At 43.0% G+C, this 26723-nt stretch overlaps 1 protein-coding gene across 1 annotated transcript in view; it reads left to right on the forward strand.

The window, feature by feature from the left end:
* The window catches only part of LOC138735525 (uncharacterized), a 72214-nt gene that overhangs the window by 11205 nt on the left and 34286 nt on the right, over positions 1-26723 (forward strand). Inside the window, exons 2-3 of the mRNA XM_069883567.1 lie at positions 8591-8983; positions 11749-12141. Of these exons, the coding sequence (XP_069739668.1) occupies positions 8591-8983; positions 11749-12141 (786 nt within the window). The remainder of the gene's footprint in view (positions 1-8590; positions 8984-11748; positions 12142-26723) is intronic.

The following is a 26723-nucleotide window of genomic DNA, read 5'->3' on the forward strand; positions in this document are numbered from 1 at the left end:
TAACCACCCTCAGACCCTCCTGTCAGTATCTCCCCTGTTGTAGGTATAACCGACCTGAGACCCTCCTACCTGTAGCTCCCCTGTTGTCGGTATAACAGCCCTGAGTCCCTCAAGCCTGTATATCCCCTGTTGTCAGTATAACCGCCCTGAGACACTCCTGTCTATATCTCTCCTGTTGTAGGTATAACCACCCTGAGCCGCTCCAGCCTGCATCTCCCCTGTTGTCGGATTCACCGCAATGAGCCCCTCCAACCTGTATCTCGACTGTTGTAGGTATATCAACCTTGAGCCTCTCCTGTCAGTATCTCCCCTGTTGTAGGTATGACCACGCTGAGCCCCTCCAGCCTGTATCTCCGCTGTTGTAGGTAGAGCTGCCCTGAGTCCCTCCAACCAGTATCTCCCCTGTTGTTGGTATATCATCCCTGAGTCTCTCCTGTCTGTATCTCCCCTGATGTAGGTATAACCGCCCGAAGCCCCTCCAGCCTATATCTCCCCTGTTGTAGGTATAACTGCCGTGAGACCCTCCATCCTGTATCTCCCCTGTTGTAGGTATATCCACCCTGAGCCTCTCCTGTCTGTATCTCCCCTGTTGTAGGTATGACCACGCTGAGCCCCTCCAGCCTGTATCTCTGCTGTTGTAGGTAGAACTGCCCTGAGTCCCTCCAACCAGTATCTACCCTGTTGTTGGTATATCATCCCTGAGTCTCTCCTGTCTGTATCTCCCCTGATGTAGGTATAACCGCCCAGCGGCCCTTCTGCCCGTATCTCCCCGATTGTCAGTATCACTACCCTGAGACCCTCCTGTCTGTATCTTGGCTGTTGTAGGTATACCCTCCCGGATCCCCTCCTGCCTGAATCTCCCCTGTTATCACTGAGTGAGTGGGGCACTGAAGGAGTGGGTCTTCCAGCCTTTGGCTCAACAGGCTTAGGCAAAAGCAGGCAAGGAGAAAGGTAAGTGGCATTATTTTAGCTCAGTCATGCCTATGGGGTTAGTGCTTTGTACTGGATGTCAGATGTGGGAACTATGGGTGAGCCCCACCCTCCCAAATAGCCACATCTGCGTCAGGTGCACCGAGATGCAGTTCCTTAAGGACCGAGTTGGGGAACTGGAGCTGCAACTTGAGGACCTACGGCTGGTAAGGGAGAGTGAGGAGTTGATAGATTCAACTTTCAGGGACATGGTTACCCCAAGACCAGATGTGTCAGGTAAGTGGGTAACTGTCAGGGGAGGGAAGAAAAATACCAGGAAAATGGAGAGCACACCTGTGAATATCCCTCTCAGTAACAGGTATACTTTGTTGGATGCTGTTGAGGGAGATGACCTGACAGAAGCTGGCAGCAGTGACCAGGTCGCTGGCACTGAGCCTGGCATGGTGGACCAAAAGGTAAAGAGGAATGCAGTGGTCATTGGGGACTCCATTGTCAGAAATACAGACAGGAGATTCTGTGAGCCAGATAGGTATGCCCGCATGGTGTGCTGCCTCCCTGGTGCAAGGGTGTGGGATATCTCAAATCGGGTCCAGGGTATTCTAAAAGGGGAAGGTGAACAGCCTGATGTCTTGGTACATGTGGGTACCAATGACATAGATAAAAAGGAGGAAGTACTGAAAAAGTATTACAGAGAGCTAGGACAGAAACTAAGAAACAGGACCGCCAGGGTGGTGATCTCTGGTTTGCTACCTGTGCCAAGTGCAACTGAGGACAAAAATGGAAGGTTAAGAAAAATGAATGTGTGGCTGAGGGGCTGGTGTAAAGGACAGGGTTTTGGCTTCTTGGATCATTGGGATCTCTTTCGGGGAAGGCATGACCGCTACAAGAAGGATGGGTTACACCTAAACCGAAAAGGGGTCAATATATTGGCAGGTAGGTTTGGTACAGCCGTCGGGTGCGGTTTAAACTAATTTGGCAGGGGGGTGGGAACCTGTATGATAGGGCAAAGGACAGAAAAGATAAAACAGGAAAAGTTAGGTTAGGCAGCGAAAGTAAAAAATCAGAAAGAGCAAGGAGGGTGAAAAAAACAAATCTGAAGGCTTTATATCTTAATGCAAGAAGCATTCGGAACAAGGTAGATGAATTAGCTTTGGAAATAGAGATAAATAAATATGATTTGATTGGGATTACAGAAACATGGCTGCAGGGTGGGCAAGCCTGGGAACTTAACATCCCGGGGTATACGATATTTAGGAGGGATCGGCAAGAAGGAAAAGGGGGTGGGGTAGTATTGATGGTGAGAGAAGGGACCGACACGATTGACAGAAAGGATATCAACTCAGAAGATGCGGAATCTATATGGGTAGAACTGAGGAATAGCAAGGGGCGGAAAACGTTAGTGGGGGGTGGTATATAGGCCTCCAAATAGTAGTGTAGAGGTGAGGGAAGGCATTAAAAGAGAAATTAGAAAAGCATGCAATAAGGGAACAGCTGTCATCATGGGAGACATTAATTTGCATATAGATTGGACTAGTCAAATTAGTAAAAATACAGAGGAGGAGGAATTCCTTGAATGTTTACGGGACGGTTAACTAGACCCATATGTCGAGGAACCAACTCGGGAGCAGGCCATTTTAGACTGGGTATTATGCAATGATAAGGGGCTAATCAACAATCTTGTTGTGCGAGGCCCTTTGGGTAGGAGCGATCACAATATGATTGAATTCTCACTCGACATGGAGAGTGATGAAATTAAAACCGAGACTAAGGTCCTGAATTTAAATAAAGGGAATTATGATGGTATGAGACGGGAGTTGAGTAAGATTGATTGGGTGGTGTTTATGGGGGAGTTGACGGTGGAGAGACAATGGAAAACATTCACAGATCTAATGGAGAAATTGCAAAAATCGTTTATACTGGTTTGGCATAAAAATAAACCAAAAAAGGTGACTCAACCGTGGATAACAAGGGAAATTAGAGACAGCATTGGGTCCAAAGAGAGAGCATATCAATTGGCCAAAAAAAGTACCGCAACCGAAGACTGGGAGCAGTTCAAGATGCACCAAAGGAGGACAAAGGGATTAATCAAGAGAGCAAAAATAAATTACGAAAGTAAGCTCGCGGCAAATATAAAAACCGACTGCAAAAGCTTTTATAAATATGTCAAGAGGAAAAGATTGGTGAAATCCAGAGTAGGTCCTTTGCAGTCGGAATCAGGGGAATATATAATGGGGAATAAGGAAATGGCAGACCAATTAAATTCTTACTTTGGTTCTGTTTTTACAAGAGAGGATACAAATAACCTCCCAAGGATGTTGGGAAACATAGAGACTAATGCAAGGGAGGAACTGAAAGAAATCAGTATCTCTAAGGACATGGTCTTGGGGAAATTGATGGGATTGAAGGCAGATAAATCCCAAGGGCCTGATAATCTACATCCTAGGGTACTCAAGGAAGTGGCCATTCAGATAGCAGATGCTTTAAGAATTATTTTCCAGAACTCGATAGACTCAGGATCAGTACCCATGAATTGGAGGGTAGCTAATGTTACCCCACTATTTAAAAAGGGGGGTAGAGAAAAAGCGGGGAATTATAGGCCGGTGAGCCTTACATCAGTAGTGGGCAAAATGATGGAATCCATTATTAAGGATGTAATAGTGGAGCACATGACTAGCAGAGAAGGGATCGGACGGAGTCAACATGGATTTACAAAAGGTAAATCGTGCTTGATAAATCTATTGGAATTCTTTGAGATGGTGACAGGTAAAATAGATGGGAGAGAGCCAGTGGATGTGGTGTACCTGGACTTCCAAAAGGCCTTCGATAAGGTCCCGCATAAACGAATGGCTTCCAAAATCAAGGTTCATGGGATTGGGGGCAAAGTATTGATGTGGATTGAGAACTGGCTGGCAGGTAGAAGACAGAGAGTTGGGATAAATGATTCGTTTTCTGAGTGGCAGGCGATGACCAGTGGGGTGCCACAGGGATCTGTACTGGGACCCCAGCTGTTCACAATTTACATTAATGATCTGGATGAGGGGATTGGATGTAATATCTCCAAATTTGCAGATGAGACTAAGCTAGGAGGGGTTGTGTGCACAGAAGAGGGGGTCAGGAAGCTCCAGTGTGATTTGGATAAATTGAAGGACTGGGCAGACCCATGGCAAATGCACTACAATGTGGATAAATGTGAGGTTATCCACTTTGGTAATACAAACCAGAGGGCAGATGACTATTTGAATGGCAATAGATTAAGAGATGGGGAAGTGCAGAGAGACCTAGGGGTACTTGTACACCAGTCTCTGAAGGCGAGCATGCAGGTACAGCAGGTGGTTAAAAAGGCAAATGGTATGTTGGCCTTCATATCAAGAGCGTTTGAGTATAGGAACAAGGATAACTTACTGTAGCTGTACAGGGCCTTGGTGAGACCCCACCTAGAGTATTGTGTGTAGTTTTGGTCACCTTATCTAAGGAAGGATGTTCTTGCAATGGAGGGAGTGCAGAGGCGATTCACCAGGCTGATACCTGGAATGGCAGGAATGACTTAGGAGGAAAGATTGCGCAAATTGTGATTGTACTCACTGGAGTTTAGAAGATTGAGAGGGGATCTCATAGAGACTTATAAAATTCTGGCAGGACTGGACAGAATGGATGCAGATGGGATGTTTCCAAGGATGGGAAAATCCAGAACCCGGGGCCATGGTTTGAGGATAATAGGCAAACCATTTAGGACCGAGATGAGGAGGAATTTCTTGACCCAGAGGGTGGTGAATCTATGGAATTCATTGCCACAGAGGGCAGTAGAGGCAGGTTCATTAAATCTATTTAAGAGGGAATTAGATCTATTTCTTCAGTATAAGGGTATTAAAGGTTACGGAGAGAAGGCGGGACGTGGTACTGAACTTTAATATCAGCCATGATCTCGTTGAATGGCGGAGCAGGCTCGAAGGGTCAAATGACCTACTTCTGCTCCTATCTTCTATGTTTCTATGTTTACAACAGGGGAGATACAGGCTGGAAGGGCTCAGGGCAGTCATACCGACAACCGGGGAGATACTGGTAGGCAGGTCTCTGTGCGGTTATACCTACATCAGGGGAGATAAAGACAGGAGAGACTCAGGGTGGATCTACCTACAACAAGGGTCTTACAGGCTGGAGGGCTCAGGGTGGTTATACCTACAACAGGGGAGATACAGACAGGGTGTTCATACAGTCAGCAGGGGAGATACTCTCTTGAAGGGCTCTGAGCGGTAATACAGGCCCCTCAAGCCTATATCACCCCTGTTGTAGGTATGACAACCCTAAGACCCTCCTGTCTGTATCTCCCCTGTTGTAGCTATAACTACCCTGAGCCCCTGCAGCCTGTATCTCTGCTGTTGTAGGTAGAACTGCCCAGAGTCCCTCCAACCAGTATCGCCCCTGTTGTTCGTATATCATCCCAGAGCCTCTCCTGTCAGTATATTCCCTCTTCTAGATATAACCACCCTGAGCACTTCCTGCCTGTATCTCCCTTGTTGTAGGTTTATCCCCCCTGATACTCTCCAGTCTGCATCTTCCCTTTTCTAGGTGTAACTAACCTGAGATTCTCCAGCCTGTATCTCCCCTGTTGTAGGTATCACTGCCCTGAGCCCCTCCTGTCTGTATGTCCCCTGTTGTAAATATAACTACTGGTGACTCTCCAGCGTGTATCTCCCCTGGTGTACGTATAACCACCCTGAGACCCTCCTGTCTGTATCTCTCCTGTTGTCGGTATAACCACCCTGAGTCCCTCCAGCATGTATCTCTCCTGATGTAGGAATAACCCCTAAAGCCAAAACCTTTTCTCTTGTCGGTAGAACCTCCTGGATCCCCTCCTGTCTGATTCTCCCCTGTTGTCAGCATAACCACCCTGAGCACCTCAAGCCTGTATCACCCCTGTTGTAGGATTAACTACCCTGATCCCTTCCAGCATCTAACTACCCTGTTGTAGGTATAACCACCTTGAGACCCTCCTGTCTTAATCTCCCCTGTTGTAGGTATAAGCACCCTGAGACCCTCCTACCTGTATCTCCCCTGTTGTCGGTATAACTTCCTTGAGTCACTCCTGCCTGTATCTCCCCTGTTGTAGATATAACGACCCTGAGCCCCTCCAACCTGTATCTCCCCATTGTAGATATAACGACCCTGAGCCCTTCCAGCCTACCACCCTGAGCCCCTCCAGCCTGTATCTCCCCGTTGTAGGTATATCCTCACTGAGCCTCTCCTATCAGTATCTTGCCCATTGTAGGTATAACCGCCCTAGCCCCTCCAGCCTGTATCTCCCCTGTTGTATGTATAACCACCCTGTGACCCACCAGACTGTATCTCTACTGTTGTAGGTATAAGCACCCTGAGACCCTCCTACCTGTATCTCCCCTGTTGTCGGTATCAACTAACCTGAGCCACTTCAGCTTGTATCTCCCCTGTTGTACATATAACCACCCTGAACCCCTACAGCCTCTAACTCCCCTGTTGTTTGTATAACCGCCCTCAGCCCCTCCAGCCTGTATCTCCCCTGTTGTCGGTATAACCGCCATGAGCTCCTCCAGCCTGTATATCCCCTGTTGTAGATGTAACGACCCTGAACCCCTCCAACCTGTATCTCCCCATTGTAGATATAACCCCCCTGAGCCCCTCCAGCCTACCACCCTAAGCCCCTCCAGCCTGTATCTCCCTGTTGTAGGTATATCCTCCCTGAGCCTCTCCTATCAGTGACTTGCCCATTGTAGGTATAACCGCCCTAGCCCCTCCAGCCTGTATCTCTACTGTTGTAGGTATAACCACCCTGAGCCCCTCCAGCCTGTATCACCCTGGTGTAGGTACCACCGCCCTGAGCCCGTCCAACCTGTATCTCCCCTGTTGTAGGTATAACCACCCGGAGCCCCTTCAGCTTGTATCTCCCCTGCTGTCGGTATAACTAACCTGAGCCACTTCAGCTTGTATCTCCCCTGTTGTAGGTATAACTACCCTGAGACCCTGCTGCCTGTATCTGACCAGTTGCATGTATAACCTCGCGGATCCCCTCCTGCCTGAATCTCCCCTGTTGTCAGTATAACCACCATGAGCACCTCCAGCCTGTATCTCCCCTGTTGTAGATATATCCACCCTGAGCCTCTCCTGTCTGTATCTCCCCTGTGGTAGGTCTAACTATCCTGAGCCCCTCCTGTCTGTATCTCCCCTGATGTACGTTTAACCGTCTCGAGGCCCTCCTGCCTGTATCTCCTGTGTTGCCGGTATAACTGCCGTGAGCCCCTCCAGCCTGTGTCTCCCCTGTTGTAGGTATAACCGCCCTGAGCCCCTGCAGCCTGTATCTCCCCTGTTGTTGGTATAACCACCCTGAGCCCCTCCAGCTTGTATCTCCCCTGTTGTTGGTATAACCACCCTGAACCCCTCCAGCCTCTAACTCACCTGTTGTAGGTATAATCACCTTGAGACCCTCCTGTCTGTATCTCCCTTGTTGTAGGTATATCCCCCCTGAGCCTCTCCTGTTTGTATCTCCCCTGTTGTAGGTATAACTACCCTGAGACTCTCCTTACCGTGTCTCCCCAGTTGAACGTATAACCACCCTGAGCCCCTCCAGCCTGTATCTCACCTGTTGTAGATATAACCACCCTGAGGCCCTCCAGCCTAACACCCTGAGCTCCTCCAGGCTGTATCTCCCTGTTGTAGATATAACCACCCTGAGCCACTCCAGCCTACCACCCTGAGCCCCTCCAGCCTGTATCTCCCCATTGTAGGTATATCCTCCCTGAGCCTCTCCTATCAGTATCTTACCCATTGTAGGTATATCCGCCCTAGCCTCTCCAGCCTGTATCTCCCCTGTTTTAGGTATAACCACCCTGAGACCCTCCAACATGTACCTCCACTGTAGTAGGTATAACTGCCCTGAGACTCTCCAGCATGTATCTCCTCTGTAGTGCGTATGACCACCCTGAGCCCCACCAGCCTGTATCCCTCCTGCTGTAGGTATAACCGCCAGAGACCCTCAAGGCTGTATCTCCCCTCCTGTCGGTATAACCACCCTGAGCCCCACCTGCCTGTATCTCCACTGTTGTTGGTATAACCACTCTAAGCCCCTCAAGCCTGTATCACCCTGGTGTAGGTACCTCCGCCCTGAGCCCGTCCAACCTGTATCTCCCCTGTTGTAGGTATAACTAACCTGAGCCACTTCAGCTTGTATCTCCCCTGTTGTACATATAACCACCCTGAAACCCTACAGCCTCTAACTCCCCTGATGTTTGTATAACCACCCTCAGCCCCTCTAGCCTGTATCTCCCCTTTTGTCGGTATAACCGCCATGAGCCCCTCAAGCCTGTATCTCGCCTGTTTTAGGTATAACCACCCTGAGCCCCTCCAGCCTGTATCTCCTCAGTTGTAGATATAACCATCCAGAGCCCCTCCAGCCTGTATCTCCCCTGTTTTAGGTATAACCGCCCTGAGCCCCTCCAGCCTCTTACTCCTCTGTTGTAGGTATAATCACCCTGAGCTCCTCCTGCCTCGAACACCCCTGTTCTACTGTGTTTATGTCTCAATCAGACCCAGCAGCATCTGACGACGTGTGATGAACAGATTCGCATCCTGAAACTCCCGGTGTTTTCTCCAGTTCTTCCAATACTGATTCCCCTCCCCTCTCTCCCTGCAGATTATTCCTACCAAGGTTGGACAATGTCTGGTGCTGATGTGGTGTCAGCCGTGGAAGGGGCCTCTGCCGTGTTGCCGTTTCATTTCACCCACCCACCCACGGAGAAGACCCTCACTGGTACCATCAAGTGGTACAAGATTAAATCAGGAGTTAAATCAGTTCCTCAACTTGTGTTTAACTGTACATATCCCGGCCTTGGATCCTCCCGATGTGATTGGGCAACACAGGAGGTCGGAGGGCGTCGTTTCACGTTCGTGGGGAACCTGAGCCGGAGAGACGCCTCGGTCATGATGGATCGTCTGAGCCGGGAGGACGAAGCTTGGTATTGGTGCCGCATGGATCTCAATATCAATAGCTTTCAAACTGTTGTTGCAACGAACCTGACAGTGAGAGGTGAGCAAAGAGCCCACCTGCTGCAGTGGGTCACGGTCTTCACTCCTCCCCCAGCTAATCATATTGTTTTCATAACTTACATGTGGAATAAAGCAGGATAATTCTTCATACTCATTCACAACCCAAGTCTGCACATGGTTGAGTTGAGACCCCCTACATTCGGGGCCCCAAACAGTCCTTCCAAACAAAGCAACTCTTCAGTTGTGAATCTGCAGGGCTCATCTACTGCATCTGGTGCTCCCGCTGTGGTCTCTTCTACACTGGGGAGGCTGGATGCCGACCATTGAGCACCTTCACTGCCAGAGCAAGGAGCTCCCAGGGGCCAATCATTTCAATTCTCCTCACCCCTCTCCTGCACCAACGTTTCTGTCCCTGGCCTCATGCACTGCCAGACAAAAGCTACCCGCAAATTGGAGGAACAATTCCTCATATCCCGTCTGGGCCCCCTCCAACCAGACGGCGTTAATGCCGATGTCTCCATTTCCGTTAATACCCCCCCATGCCCCCGTCTCTCTTTCTCTTTCCCCATCCTTCTGTCTTCTTTCCTTAGTGCCCCACTTCCCTCTTCCCTCTCCTTTCAGAAAGCCCCCCTCCCTCCTAACACTTCTCAGCATTTTTCCCTTAATTTAATTTTTAATTAAATTTAGATGTACAGCATGGTAACTGGCCCTTTCGTCCCACGTGTCCGTGCCGTCCAATTTACACCCAATTAACCTAAACTCCTGGAACATTTTTGAATGGTGGGAGGAAACCGAAGCCCCCGGGGAAATCCCACGAAGATACGGGGAGAACGTAGAAACTCCTTACAGACAGCGCAGGATTTGAACCCTTATCCCGATCGTTGGTGCTGTAACAGCGTTGTGGTAACTGTTACGCCAACCCATGGTGACCCACCCACCTATAACCTTTTGCTGGTGGGCCTGTGCCCCTCCTCCCCCCACTATTTTATCCAGGTGGTAACAGAGGGCTCAGGCCCGAAACATTGACTTCCTTTTACTTCCTAATGATGCTCAGTGACCTGCTGAGTTTTCCCGAGACGAGGATCCATTTTCCATCTCAGGTCACTTCAGGGTTCCCTTCATGCACATTCCTTGAGTGAGGAGCTTCATCGGCAGTTCGACAGGATCCGGTCCTTCAGAGACCAGCCGCAGGTGATGGGGTCTTTCAGAAGGCCTGTTGTACGTTGGCCTTTATTAGTTGGGGATTGAGCTGAGGAGTTCTGAGATAATGTCACAGCTCGACAAATATCCTGTTAGACCACAACCGTGTTACAGGAAGGATGTGGAAGCTAAGGAGAGGGTGCAGAGGAGATTGGCCAAGGTGTTTCCTGGATTGGAAAACAAGACTTATTAGGCAAGTTTAGCAGAGCTGGGACTTTTCTCTTTGATGCGAAGAAGGACAAGAGGAGACTTGACAGAGGTTGACAAGATTAGGAGAGACATAGCTGGGGTGAACAGACAGCGCCTGTTCCCCAGGGCCAGATCAGGAAACACCAAAGGAAAACGTGTACAAGGTGAGGGGCGGGACATTTAGGGGAGATGTCAGGGGTAAGTTTGTTTTTAGACAGAGACTAGTGGGTGCAGTTAACTGTAATTCACCGACTATGTGGAGTTCAGATGGTTGGCTCCTCCCTTGGCTCCACCCTTACCCCCTCAATATAAATGCTGGATTTCCCACCTTACCTCAGATTCACCCAAGGACCATTGTATCTACTGGCCATTGATTGTAAGTTATTAAAAGTGTGTCTGTGCTCCTCTCAAGTCTCTGAGTGCAATCAGTTGTGTTACAGTGGGTGCCTAGAACACGTTGCCAGGGGTAGTGGTGGAGCCTGGTATAATAGGGACATTTAAAAAACTCAGACTCAGGGATGCAAGAAAAATTGAGGGTTGTGTGTGTGAGATAGGGAAAGCTTAGACTGTTGAGTAGGTTTATATGGTCTGCACAACATTGAGGGCTGAAGGGCCTGTGCTGTGTTGGAGTGTTCTATGTTGTTCAATAAAATTGGAAGGGGAGCAGAGAAGATTGACCAGGATGTTGCCAGGATTGGAAGGGTTGAGTAAAAGGGGAGGTTGGATAGGCTGGGTCTTTATTCCTTGGAGCAGAGGAAGATGAGAGACCTGGATGAAGTGAATGCTCACAGAATTGTCCCCAAGGTAGATGATCCTGAACCCAGAGGGCCTTAGTTTGAGGTAAGAAGGGAAAGACAGAAGAGGGACCTGATGGCCATCTTTTCACACAGAAATGGGTTGTGGTTACAACATCAGCAATTGGAACTGGGGTTCAAAACCCACCCTGTCTGTAGGGAGATTGCATGTTCTCTCCATGTCTGTGTGTGTTACCTCCGGGAGTTTTGGTTTCCTCCCACCCTTCAATGTGTACTGGGGGTTGTAGGTTAATTGCGCAGTGCGGGCTTGTGGGCTGAAAGGGCCTGTAACTGTGCTGTACATCTCAAATTTAAAATAGAGTTGTTTGCATCTGGAATGAGCTGCCAGAGGATCCTGTAGAAATGGGCACGATTGCAACATCCCAAAGACATTTGGTGGGGTGAACGGATGAGAGGGTTTGAAAGATATGGGATAAATGCAGGCAAATGGGTCTGGCCCAGAATGCCAGCTGAGTCAGTATGAAGGAGTCAGGCCAAAGGGCCTGTTTTGTGCTCTACAACCCCACGACTATTATTTTACAAGGTGGAAATTTTGGCAGGAATTGACCGTGAAGGTGGGGGCGGGTCGACCGATACATTCTGGTGTCTCTCTTTCCCTCAGCTCCTGACGGGAAGGACTCAGTGGTGAGTGGGACTGAGGGAGATTCAGTCACCTTACCCTGTGTGTTCCAACGGCCTCTGTCTGACCTCACCCTGCACACAGTCACCTGGATGATGAAGGATCCCTATTGGCACGTTGTCACATTCAGGCACAGATCTGATGGATCGTGGGTGGCAGAAAGTGATGCAACTCGATACGAGCTCGTTGGGGACCTTGAACATGGAAATGCCTCAACCCGGATAAACCAGCTGAGTGTACGAGACAGTCACGGCTACCTGTGTCTGGTGGAGTCCAGGAAACCAGCTGATTTCCGTTACCCAACGAAATATGATCGTGTGAAGACCCCGTATATTTATCTGAGCCAGTGCGAGGCCCATTTGGTGGACTCTCCCGGTAAGAAACAATTGGCACTTTCTCCAGTGTGTGGTGAGGGGGAGGGCAGGGTGGAGGGAGGGGTGGAGAGTCTGTCACAGGCTTGGACACACCAGGCATTTAGCTGCGACCTGCGCCCAATGTCCAGAACCTTGAGCTGAAGGTCAGATCTGTCGCTGCCGGAATTGGGCAAACTCCCTTCCTTGACACCCATTTGTCTCACCTGTTGTTCGGCACCTGCCGATCACCGGCCTCTGTCCATCAACCATGAACCTTCCCTGATACATCAATCTCTCTCTGACTCCTGCCCAACCCCTCCCACCCTGACTTAATTATTTAAGATTCCCTTTTTGTCATGTAATGTTACACAACATGTAATATTACATGAAATCGGTTTCCATCAGGTAGAATGTGGCCATTAGTGTCACGTGAGGGGAAGAAGCAAAGGAGAGTCCCTTCTGAGTCACTGAGTGTCCGTGGATTTGCCTCCAACCCTCCCGCAGCCTCTGCAGCCACACAGAATCCTGTTTGATCCATCAACAACCCTGATAGGATCAAAACCCTGATCCTATCAGGAAGCCTTCAGTCCCCGAGGCCATTTGGGAGCCCTTCTTGCCCTCAGCTCCCTCTCGAATCCTCCGGCACCACCATCTTGGGCGCAGTCTTCTGTGGATGCAGGATTTGATTTCCAGACACCGTGGGCTCCTTTAACGGGCCGTTGAAAGCCTGTACAGAGCCGCTGGCATTTGGAGCCCTTCAGAGCAGCCCCGTGTCCCCGCTCTCCCAGGTCTGTACCAGCGGCAGCACTGCCGTAACAGCAGCTCCGCCAGCACCGCCCATTGTCATTTACACTGAGCCCATCTCCCCTACACCCTCAGCCCTGATGAAGGGATCTGGCCCAAAATGTTGACTGTTCTCTCTCTCCCACGGATGCTGCTCGACCCACTGAGTTTTCCAGCGGATTGTCTGTGGCTCTGGATTCAAGCGCCCGCAGTCTGCTTCCTTACACCCCTTGACCTTGGACCCTCCTTCACTCAGGCCGACTATGGGAAGGTGTCACGGTCTAGCGGAGCCTTGCCTCCCTAACATGTGTGGACCGGTGGCTATTCACCAAGGGCCATGGGACCGGCAGCAATCACTGGGCACACATGTCCTGTACAGGGTGAGGGAAGGAAAGAGGACACTATGTAGGGTCTCGGCTCATCTCTCCAACTCCAAATGAAACAACACCACTTGTGAATCCTCAGAGGGCATAGAACACTACAGCACAGAAACAGGCCCTTCAGCCCTTCTGGTTTCACTAACCTGCTCCCAGTCCATATCACTCCATACCAAACCCATCCATGTATCTTTCCAAATTCTTCTTAAATGTTAAAATTGAGCCCACATTAATCACTGATCGTTCCTCACTTCACCACCTTCTGTTCCCCATAAACATTTCCTCTTTCACCCTAAAGCCATGTCCTCTCGTATTTCTCTCTCCTCTTTCTTCTCTTTGGCTTGGCTTCGCGGACGAAGATTTATGGAGGGGGTAAAATGTCCACGTCAGCTGCAGGCTCGTTTGTGGCTGACAAGTCCGATGCGGGACAGGCAGACACGGTTGCAGCGGTTGCAGCGGAAAATTGGTGGGTTGGGGTTGGGTGTTGGCTTTTTCCTCCTTTGCCTTTTCTCAGTGAGGTGGGCTCTGTGGTCTTCTTCAAAGAAGGTTGCTGCCCGCCAAACTGTGAGGCGCCAAGATGCACGGTTTGAGGCGTTATCAGCCCACTGGCGGTGGTCAATGTGGCAGGCACCAAGAGATTTCTTTAGGCAGTCCTTGTACCTTTTCTTTGGTGCACCTCTGTCACGGTGGCCAGTGAAGAGCTCGCCATATAACACGATCTTGGGAAGGCGATGGTCCTCCATTCTGGAGACGTGACCCATCCAGCGCAGCTGGATCTTCAGCAGCGTGGACTCGATGCTGTCGACCTCTGCCATCTCGAGTACTTCGACGTTAGGGATGAAAGCGCTCCAATGGATGTTGAGGATGGAGCGGAGACAACGCTGGTGGAAGCGTTCTAGGAGCCGTAGGTGGTGCCGGTAGAGGACCCATGATTCGGAGCCGAACAGGAGTGTGGGTATGACAACGGCTCTGTATACGCTTGTCTTTGTGAGGTTTTTCAGTTGGTTGTTTTTTCAGACTCTTTTGTGTAGTCTTCCAAAGGCGCTATTTGCCTCGGCGAGTCTGTTGTCTATCTCATTGTCGATCCTTGCATCTGATGAAATGGTGCAGCCGAGATAGGTAAACTGGTTGACCGTTTTGAGTTTTGTGTGCCTGATGGAGATGTGGGGGGGCTGGTAGTCATGGTGGGGAGCTGGCTGATGAAGGACCTCAGTTTTCTTCAGGCTGACTTCCAGGCCAAACATTTTGGCAGTTTCCGCAAAGCAGGACGTCAAGCGCTGAAGAGCTGGCTCTGAGTGGGCAACTAAAGCGGCATCGTCTGCAAAGAGTAGTTCACGGACAAGTTTCTCTTGTGTCTTGGTGTGAGCTTGCAGGCGCCTCAGATTCCTAATCTAAGTGGAAAGAGCCTTCTCCCATTTACTTGGAATATACCCTTCAATTTTGTAAACCTCGATTAAATCTCCCCTTATTCTTTTTCATTCCAAGGAATAAATTTCGAACCTGTTTAATCTTTCCCTGTAACTCAACTCCTGAAGACTCAGCAACATCCTAGTAAATCTTTTCTGCACTTTCAATCTTATTGATAGCCTTCCTGTTGCTAGGCAACCAGAACTGCACACAATATTCCAAATTTGGCCTCACCAATGTCTTAAATAACTTCAACGTAACATCCCAACTCTTATCCTCAATACTTAGATTTATAAAGGCCAGATGCCAAAAGCTTCCTTTACAACCTGTCCACATGTGACACCCCCTTCAGGGAACAATGTACCTGTATTCCCAGGTCCCTTTCCTCCTCCACACTGCTCAGTGCCTGATCATTTACAGTGAAGGTCTTTTCTGGATTTGCTCTTCCAAAATTCAACACCTCACACTTGTCTGCATTATACTCCATCATCCATTTACTGGCCGGAGGAAGTCATGAGATGGAGTCGTGACTGGTAAGAAAATACCAGCCCTCTCCAGAAAAGTTAAAAAAAATAAAGAAAAAGCAAAGCCACAAACACAGAAACCAGAACAAATTAAAAATAGAAGTGTGGAGAAAATGAAAGAAAGAAAAACCAAAAACCAAAAACAACGGGAAGAAAAGAAGAAGGAAAGATGTCAGAAGAGAAAGGTGAAGGCCCGCCATGGAGAGAGAAGCCCGCTCCCTGAGGTCAGTGGAAACCCCGAACACAGGACTAAAATGATGGCTCACGGAGCCAAACAATAGTGTGCAACCGCGCATGCGCGAGGCACAAGACAAATACGAAACCGACGGGAGGGGGGACCTGCTGAGGATTAAATCTCCACAGCTGAAACAGACAAGTACAACACAACAGCAAGACTCTCAACAGGAAAACATAGAAAATAACGGGAACAAGAAGGAAGAGAATAAAAATAGGAAATCAAAGAAACATCAGATGCCCAATCCAGAGGAAGAAGACCAACACCAAGACACTTCTAATAAAAATGAGAAGACCAAAAATACCCAACAAAATAAAACAAACAACCCAACAAGAAAACCAGAAGAGACAGAGGTAAAGGGCACAGATCCTGGAGTGGACTCAGAAGAAGAAGAGGAAGAACACAGAGAAATGGAAGATGAAGGGAAGGGCAAGTACATGGATATATTTTTTTTAAAGAATATATGGAATCAGTAAAAGAATGGCAGTCACAAGAATTCAGTGAAATAAAAAGAAGAATAAAAAGTACAGAAGAAAAAGTGAATAGATTAGAGATGGTCATGACAGATAGAGGAAAAAGAGTGGACAAGGTGGAAGAACGAGAAACAGCCGTAGAAATGGAAGTAGATGACTTTTTTTTAAAAATTAGAAGAATCTGATAAAAAAGTTAAAGAGACACAGGAGCTGTTAACTCAGAAGATAGATATAATGGAAAATTATAATAGAAGAAATAATATAAAGATAGTGGGCCTTAAGGAAGATGAAGAAGGCAAGAATATGAGAGAATTTATAAAAGATTGGATCCCCAGGGTCCTAGGAAGACCAGAATTACAGGAAGAAATGGAAATAGAAAGGGCACATAGAACATTAGCCCCGAAAATACAACCACAACAAAAACCAAGATCCATTCTAGTAAAATTCCTAAGATATACAACAAGAGAAAATATATTGGAGAAAGCAATGAGGAAAATAAGAGAAGACAAAAAGCCACTGGAATACAAAGGTCAAAAAAATTTTTTTCTATCCAGATATAAGTTTTGAACTCCTGAAGAAGAGAAAGGAGTTTAATACAGCAAAAGTGATCCTATGGAAAAAAGGATATAAATTTATGCTAAAGTACCCAGCGGTACTTAAAATAGTTATTCCAGGGCAACAAAACAGACTATTCTCAGATCTGGATAAAGCAGGAAAATTTGCAGAACAACTACAAAACAGACGGAGAGATAAAGAGATGTAACAAGAACAAAAGTGACAACAAACTATATATAAAAAAGAAGAATAAAGTATAAGTAAGAACTAAGAAGGGAAAGAAAGGGAAGAAATGAAGTAAGGAGGGAATTAAGAGAGTGACCTTTGTTATATATGAAGATTAAAATCTTTTCTGGGGGGGCTGGGTGGGAAAGAATAACAGTCACTGCGAAATCAGTTGACGCTTGCGAGCGGGTTCGCAAATCCAAATGGAGAGGGGAGATGTGGTTGCCCGACAAGGGACAAAGGGCAACTCAGAGAGGGGAGGGACTATTGGGGTTAAAGGAATTTTAGATAGGGGAATTGTGGAAATATTTTATGTTTTAGAAATGTTGTCTTACAATGTGTTCAAAAAAAAACAGAAATGGATAAGAAGGGAAGGTGGTGATGAGGAAATGGAAAGGAAAGATAAACAAAGTTTGAAATGGCCACGTTGAACTATATGACTTTAAATATTAATGGAATACATAACCAAATCAAAAGGAAGAAGCTGTTAAATTTACTGAAGAAAGAAAAAATTGGTATAGCATTCGTGCAGGACACGCATCCAACTGAAGTGGAACACAATGCAATTAAGGAGAGATTGGGTAGGGCACGTAAAGGCAGCATCATATAATTCAAAAGCCAGAGGAGGAGCTATATTAATTAATAAAAATGTACCAATCAAAATAGAGGAGGAAATAATAGATCCAGCAGGGAGATATGTAATGATAAAGTGTCAGATAAATTCAGAATTTTGGAATTTACTCAATGTATACACACCTAATGAAGAAGATCAGAAATTTATGCAAGATATCTTTTTGAAGATCGCAGATACGCAAGGGAACATACTAATAGGAGGGGATTTTAACCTTAATTTGGACTCAAACATGGATAAAACTGGAAAAAAGACTAACAGAAAGAACAAAGTAACCAAATTTATAATTAAATCGATGCAGGAAATGCAACTTTTGGATATATGGAGGAAACAACACCCAAAGGAGAAAGAATACTCATATTATTTGGATAGATATAAAACATACTCAAGGATAGACCTATTCCTGTTATCAGCCCACATTCAAGGAAGAGTTAAGTAAATGGAATTTAAAGCTAGATTGTTATCAGATCACTCACCCGTGTTATTGGCAATAGAGCTGGAGGACATTCCACCAAGAATGTATAGATGGAGATTAAACTCCACGCTACTTAAAAGACAGGATTTTAGAGAATTCATTGAGTGACAAATTAAAATGTACTTTGAAATAAATACGGAATCAGTGAAAGATAAGTTTATACCATGGGATGCAATGAAAGCGTTCATCAGAGGACAGATAATAAGTTATGTAACTAAGATGTAGAAGGACTACAATCGGGAAACAGAGCAGTTGGAAAGGGAAATAACAAATATAGAAAAAGAATTAGCAATGAAGGAAGACACAACTAAAAGAAGAGAATCGACAGACAAGAAAATAAAATATGAAACACTACAAACATATAAGATGGAGAAGAATATAATGAAGACAAAACAGAAATATTATGAGCTAGGAGAAAAAACACACAAAATTCTAGCGTGGCAGTTTAAGACCGGACAAACTAAAAGAATGGTATTGGCATCAAGGAAAAAGGACAAACAAATTACATATAATCCAACGGAGATTAATGAAAACTTCAGGGAATTCTACGAACAACTATATCAAACTGAAAACCAAGGGAAAGAAGACAAAATAGATGAATTTCTAACTAAACTTGAACTACCGAAATTACAAACAGAGGAGCAAAATAAATTAATAAAACCATTTGAAATAGAAGAAATACAGGAGATATTAAAAAAACGACCAAACAATAAAACAATGGGGGAGGATGGACTCCCAATAGAATTCTATTAAAAATTTTAAAGACTTATTAATTCCTCCTCTCCTGGAAGTAATGAACATAAAACATACCAGATCCATGCAAAACAGCAATAATTACAGTAATACCAAAGATGAGGAAAGATCCACTAACACCAGCATCGTATAAACCAGTATCTCTACTTAACACAGATTATAAGATAATAGCTAAACTATTATCAAACAGATTGGCCGACTATGTACCAAAAATAGTAAAACTAGACCAAACTGGATTTATTAAAAAAAGACGAACAATGGACAATATCTGTAAATTCATTAACTTAATCCATGCAGTACAAGGAAACAAAACTCCAACAGTAGTGGTTCCTTTAGACGCAGAGAAAGCCTTTGACAGAGTAGAATGGAATTATTTATTCAAAATACTACAAAAATTCAACCTAACAGAGAAATAGAATAATTGGATTAAAGCATTATATAAGGGACCATTGGCGAAAGTGACAATAAATGGATATATATCAAACCAATTTAAATTAAGCAGATCAACAAGGCAGGGTTGTCCACTATCTCCCTCACTGTTCGTGTTAGCTACAGAACCACTGGCAGAACTGATAAGAACAGAAAATAAAATAAAAGGGATAAAAATAAAAGAGAAGGAATATAAAATCAGTCTATTTGCAGATGACGTTATAATATACTTAACAGAACCAGAAATATCAATAAAAGAATTACATAAGAAATTGAAGGAATATGGAGAAGTATCGGGGTACAAGATCAACGCAAATAAAAGTGAAGCAATGCCAATGAATAATGCGGATTTCACAAAGTTTAAGGAAGAATCACCATTTAGATGGCAAACACAAGCACTTCGATACCTAGGTACACAACTAAATAAAAATCTCGGCCATCAATACAAACTAAATTATCAGCCGTTAATGAAGAAATTACAAGACGACTTAGAACATTGGAAAGACTTACCACTAACACTGATAGGAAGGATAAACTGTATTAAAATGAACATCTTCCCAAGGAAAGTAGTGGTAGAAAATTGTTTGTCCAATTGGAGGCCGGTGACTAGTGGAGTTCCTCAGGAATCGGTCCTGGGTCCACTATTATTTGTTATATATATTAACGATCTGGATGTAGGGGTAGAAAATTGGATTAGCAAGTTTGCGGATGACACAAAGATTGGTGGTGTTGTGGACAGTGAGGTAGATTATCGTAGATTAAAAGGTGATTTAGGAAGGCTGGAGGAAGAGGAAGAAGAAGAGGAAGAGTACAGTGAAGTAGAAGAAGAAGAGAAAGGCAAGATAAAGGATATACTTTCTCTTATTAAAGGATACATGGAGTCATTTAAAGAATGGCAAACACAGGAATTTAATGATTTAAGAAGAAGAATAAACAACACAGAAGAGAAAATGAATAAAATAGATATGACCTTAACAGAAATGGGAAAGAAAATGGACAAGATGGAAGAGCGGGAAGCAGCAGTAGAAATGGAGGTAGAGGACTTAAAAAAGAAATTAGAGGAATCTAATAAAAAAGTTATAGAGACACAAGAACTGTTAGCGCAGAAAATAGATATAATGGAAAATTATAACAGAAGAAATAACATAAAGATAGTGGGCCTTAAGGAAGATGAAGAAGGCAAGAATATGAGGGAGTTTATAAAAGATTGGATCCCTAAGACCCTAGGATGTCCAGAACTACAGCAAGAAATGGAAATAGAAAGGGCACATAGAGCATTGGCCTCTAAACCACAACCACAACAAAAACCAAGCTCTATTTTAGTAAAATTCCTAAGATATACTACAAGAGAAAAGGTACTGGAGAAGACAATGGAAAAAGTAAGAGAGGGCAACAAACCACTGGAGTATAAAGGGCAAAAAATCTTCATTTATCCAGATATAAGTTTTGAACTCCTGAAGAAGAGAAAGGAGTTCAATACAGCAAAGGCGATTTTATGGAAGAAAGGGTATAAATTTATACTAAAGCATCCAGCGGTATTGAAAATATTTATTCCAGGACAACAAAACAGACTATTCTCGGATCCAGAAGAAGCACGAAAATTTGCAGAACAATTACAAAAATAGACTGAGGGATGAAGACGGGTAATGAGAGTAAAAATAATCACGATTGATATGTATGCGGGTAAAGAGGCATAAGAGTGAATAGAGACAATGTGCATACGTGATTGTATCTGTAATTAGAGGAAAATATAGATAGTAGAGACAAGAATTAATAAGGGAAGGTAATGAAATAGAGAGAATAAGGAGGGAATTAAAAGAGTGACCTTTGTGACATATGAAAAGTGAAATCTTTTCTGGGGGGGCTGGGTGGGGGGAAATAGCGGTCACTGCAAAATCAGTTGACGCTTGCGAGTGGATTCGCAAACCCAAATGGAGAGGGGAGATGTGGTTGTCCGACAAGGGATAAAGGACAACTCAGGAGGGGAAGGGGAGATTGGGGAGAAAGAAGATATAAATAGGAGAATAAGGAAAATGTTTGATGTTGTAGGAATGTTGTCTTATAAAGAGTTGAAAATAAGAAAACAGAAATGGAAAAGGAGGAAAGGTAATGATGGAAAAACGGAAAGAGAAGATAAACAAAGTATAAAATGGCTACGCTGAACTATATGACTTTAAATATTAATGGAATACATAACCAAATTAAAAGGAAGAAACTACTAAATTTACTGAAAAAGGAAAAAATTGATATAGCATTTGTCCAAGAAACACATTTAACTGAATTGGAGCACAAGAAATTAAAGAGAGATTGGGTAGGACATGTAACAGCAGCATCGTATAATTCAAAAGCAAGAGGAGTGGCTATATTAATTAGTAAAAATGTGCCATTTAAAATAGAAGAGGAAATAATAGATCCAGCAGGGAGATATGTTATGATAAAATGTCAGATATATTCGGAGTTTTGGAATCTACTTAAAGTATATTCACCTAACGAAGAAGATCAAAAGTTTATGCAAGATATCTTTTTGAAGGTAGCTAATACGCAAGGGAACATACTAATAGGAGGGGATTTCAACCTGAATTTGGTTTCAAATATGGATAAAAAGGGGAAAAAAATTAACAGAAAGAACAAAGTAACCAAATTTATAATTAAATCAAAGCAAGAAATGAAACTTTTGGATATATGGAGGAAACAAAACCCAAAAGAAAAGGATTATTCATATTACTCGGCTAGACATAAAACATACTCAAGAATAGACCTATTTTTGTTATCAGCAAGTATGCAGGATAGAATAAAAAAAACAGAATATAAAGCGAGAATACTATCGGACCATTCGCCCTTAATATTGACAGTAAAGCTAGAGGACTTCCCTCCAAGAATGTATAGATGGAGATTAAACCCCTTGCTACTTAAAAGACAGGATTTTAGAGAATTTATTGAAAAACAATTAAAAATGTATTTTGAAGTAAATACAGAATCAGTGGAAGATAAGTTTATACTATGGGATGCAATGAAAGCATTCATTAGAGGGCAAATAATAAGTTATGTAACCAAGATGAAGAAGGACTATAATCAGGAAACAGAGCAGTTGGAAAGGGAAATAGTAAACATAGAAAAAAAATTAGCAACGAAGGAAGATACAACTAAAAGAAGAGAATTGGCGGATAAAAAAATAAATTATGAAACATTACAAACATATAAGGTAGAGAAGAATTTAATGAAGACAAAACAGACATATTATGAACTAGGGGAAAAAATGCACAAAATCCTAGCATGGCAGCTTAAGACAGAACAAGCTAAGAAAATGGTATTGGCATCAAGGAAAAAAGACAAACAAATTACATATAATCCAAAAGAAATTAAGGAAAACTTTAGAGAATTCTATGAACAATTATACCGAACTGAAAATGAAGGGAAAATAGATGAATTTTTGACTAAAATTGAACTACCAAAACTACAAATAGAGGAACAAAATAAATTAACAGAACCATTTGGAACAGTAGAAATACAAGAGATAATAAAAAAATTACCAAATAATAAGACACCAGGAGAGGATGGATTTCCAATAGAATTCTACAAAACATTTAAAGACTTATTAATTCCGCCCCTCCTGGATGTAATCAACCAGATTGATGAAACACAAAGCTTACCAGATTCATGTAAAACAGCAATAATTACAGTAATACTAAAACAAGGGAAAGATCCACTCTCACCAGCGTCATATAGACCAATATTTTTGCTAAACACAGATTATAAGATAATAGCTAAACTATTAGCAAACAGATTAGCAGAACAGGTACCGAAAATGGTAAATTTAGACCAAACTGGATTTATCAAAAAAAGACGCACAACAGACAATATTTGTAAATTTATTAACTTAATTCATGCAGTAGAAGGGAATAAAGCACCTACAGTAGCAGTTGCTTTAGACGCAGAGAATGCCTTCGACAGAGTAGAATGGAATTATTTGTTCAAAGTATTGCAAAAATTCAGTTTACCGGAGAAGTATATTAATTGGATTAAAGCATTATATAAGGGACCGTTAGCGAAAGTGACAGTAAATGGACATGTATCAAAGCAATTTAACTTAAGCAGGTCAACGCGGCAGGGATGCCCACTATCACCTTTATTGTTTGCGCTAGCTATAGAACCACTAGCAGAATTGATAAGAATAGATAATAATATAAAAGGAATAAAAATAAAAGACAGGGAATATAAAATCAGTCTATTTGCGGATGATGTTATAGTGTACTTAACAGAACCAGAACTATCAATAAAAGAATTATATAAGAAATTGAAGGAATATGGAGAAGTGTCGGGTTACAAGATAAACGTAAATAAAAGTGAAGCAATACCAATGAATAATGCCGGTTTCTCAAAAGTTAAGGAGGAATCTCCATTCAGATGGCAAATGCAGGCAATAAGATACCTAGGTGTACAAATAAACAAAAATCTAGGCCAATTATATAAACTCAATTATAATCCACTAATGAAAAAATTACAGGACGATTTAGAGCATTGGAAAGATCTACCACTAACACTGATAGGAAGGATAAACTGTATTAAAATGAACATTTTTCCAAGGATATTATACTTATTTCAGGCATTGCCAATACAACTGACAGAAAAATTCTTCAAAGAGTTAAAGAAAATAATAAGGAAATTTTTATGGAGAGGGGGGAAACCGAGGATAGCACTAGATAAATTAACAGAATGGTATAAACAAGGAGGCTTACAATTGCCAAACTTTAAAAATTATTATAGAGCCGCACAATTAAGATACCTATCAGATTTTTATCAAACAAGGGAAAAACCAGACTGGACAAGATTAGAATTAGATAAAATAGGGGAAAAGATACCTGAACACATATTATATAAATGGGATGAAAAATTGGTACAACATAGAACTTCTCCAGTATCACATCATCTCCTCAATATTTGGAAGTAGATTCATGTAGAAAGAAATAAAACAAATTATCAATTACCAAAACTAATATTGACGCAAAATAAGCTACTCCTTTTTACAATAGATAACCTTTCCTTTAGAGAATGGGAAAAAAAGGGATTAAAAGAATAGAAAATTGTTTTTCAGGAAGTAGATTCTTATCCTTTGAACAAATGAGAGATAAGTACAATATAACTGGAGATACAGCGCTGGCATATTACCAACTGAGATCCTACTTGAAGGATAAATTAGGAAGCAATTTGAGTTTACCAGAGGGAAGTAACCTTGAATATGTGATTACAGATACAATGTTAATCAAAAGATTTATAACAAATATGTATATTAAACTGCAAGAAAAGGAGATTGAGGAAACAAATGGTAAAACTAAACAAAAATGGGAACAAGATTTAAATATAAAGATAAAAAAGGAAACATGGGAGTTATTATGTTCTGGAACGATGAGAAATACAATAAATACGAGGCTACGTATGATACAATATAATTGGTTACACAGACTATACATTACACCTCAAAAGTTAAATAAATGGGACCCAACAGTATCTGATAGATGTTTTCAATGTAAAAAAGAAATGGGAACAACAAATCATGCAATCTGGACATGTGAGAGAGTAGAAAAATTTTGGGAAGATCTCAATCAGATATTAAATAAAATAACAGAAAACAATATACCAAAGAATCCAGAGATCTTTCTCCTAAGTAACATAAAAAACAAAGAATTTGGAATTGATTTGGAGGATGCACAAAAAAGATTTGTTAAGATAGCCCTAGCCGTAGCAAAAAAATGTATTATGTCAACCTGGAAATTGGAAGATAATTTGAAAATACAACAATGGTATATAGAAATGAATAAATATATTCCATTAGAAAAAATAACATATAGTTTAAGAAATAATATTGAAATATTCGAACAAATATGGGAGCCTTACATTAAATACAATAGCGAAAACCTACCGGGGACAAACATTACCTAAGTTGATGGAAGGAGAATGAAAGAAAAGAATGGACTCAGTAGAATTTCCGGTGTATTTTTGTTGAATGACAACATTGTCTGACTGGTTTAATGCAACCTAGATTGTATACCTAAAATGGATGAGAGGGGGGGGGGTGGGGGGATGGCTTGGGAGGAGGGAGGGGGGGGAGAAAAAGTCACTGTATATGTGTGAAAAAGAAAAAGTGTATATCATGGCTAATGTGATTTATGGTGTGAAAAATAAAAAAATTTAAAAAAAATGAAAAAAAAAATGGAAGGCTGGAGGTGTGGGCTGAGAAATGGCTGATGGAATTTAATACAGATAAATGTGAGGTGCTGCATTTTGGAAAGGCAAATTTAAATAGGTCATATGCATTAAATGGTAGACAATTGAGGAGTGCAGAGCAACAAAGGGATTTAGGAGTTATGGTAAATAGTACCCTCAAGGCTGATACTCAGGTAGATGGTGTGGTGAAGAAGGCATTTGGAATGTTGGCCTTCATAAATCGGAGTATTGAATTCAAGAGTAGGGAGGTTATGATGAAATTGTACAAGGCATTGGTGAGGCCAAATTTGGAGTACTGTGTACAGTTTTGGTCACCAAATTATAGGAAAGATATAAACAAAATAGAGAGAGTGCAGAGAAGGTTCACGAGAATGTTGACAGGATTTCAGGGTCTGAGTTACAGGGAAAGGTTGTGCAGACTGGGGCTTTTTTCTCTGGAGCGTAGAAGATTGAGAGGGGACTTGATAGAGGTGCTTAAGATTTTAAAAGGGACAGACAGAGTAAATGTGGATAGGCTTTTTCAATTAAGAAAGGGGGAGATTCAAACTAGAGGACATGGTTGAAGATTGAAGGGGGAAAATTATAAGGGGAACATGAGGGGAAATTTCTTGACACAGAGGGTGGTGGGGATGTGGAATGAGCTTCTGGCAGACGTGGTCGAGGCGGGATCATTGGTTACATTTAAGGAAAGACTGGATTGTTACATGGATAGGAGGGGACTAGAGGGGTATGGACCGGGTGCTGGTCAGTGGGACTAGGAGGGTGGGGATTTGTTACGGCATGGACTAGTAGGGCCGAACTGGCCTGTTCTGTGCTGTAAGTGGTTATATGGTTATATGGTTAAGGATACAATACCTATTTCAATCATTACCAATTCACCTAACAGAGAAATTCTTCAAGGAGCTAAAGAAAATAATAAGGAAATTTTATGGAAAGGGGAGAAACCGAGGATAGCACTAGATAAATTAACAGAATGTTACAAACAAGGGGGCTTACAGCTACCAAACTTTAAGAATTATTATAGAGCAGCACAATTGAGATACCTATCAGATTTTTATCAGACGAGGGAAAAACCAGATTGGTCCAGATTAGAGCTAGATAAAATAGGGGAGAAGATACCTGAACATATACTATATATGTGGGATGAAAAATTGGTGCAACATAGGAATTCACCAGTATTACACCATCTGCTCAACATTTGGAAGAAGATTCACGTAGAAAGGAATAAAATAAATGATCAACTACCAAAATTAATATTGACACAAAATCAACTAATCCCTTTCACAATAGATAACCTTTCCTTCAGAGAATGGGAGAGAAAAGGGATCAAAAGAATAGAAAATTGTTTTTTGGGAAATAAATTATTCTTTTGAACAAATGAAGGACAAATATGGAATAACTCACGGTACAATGTTTGCATACCACCAACCGAAAACCTACTTGAAGGACAAATTGAGAAGCAGGCTGAGGTTACCAGAAGGAAGCAATTTTGAATATGTGATTACAGACACAATG

The sequence above is a fragment of the Narcine bancroftii genome, chromosome 1, assembly GCF_036971445.1.
Source record: "Narcine bancroftii isolate sNarBan1 chromosome 1, sNarBan1.hap1, whole genome shotgun sequence".
Lineage (NCBI taxonomy): Eukaryota > Metazoa > Chordata > Chondrichthyes > Torpediniformes > Narcinidae > Narcine > Narcine bancroftii.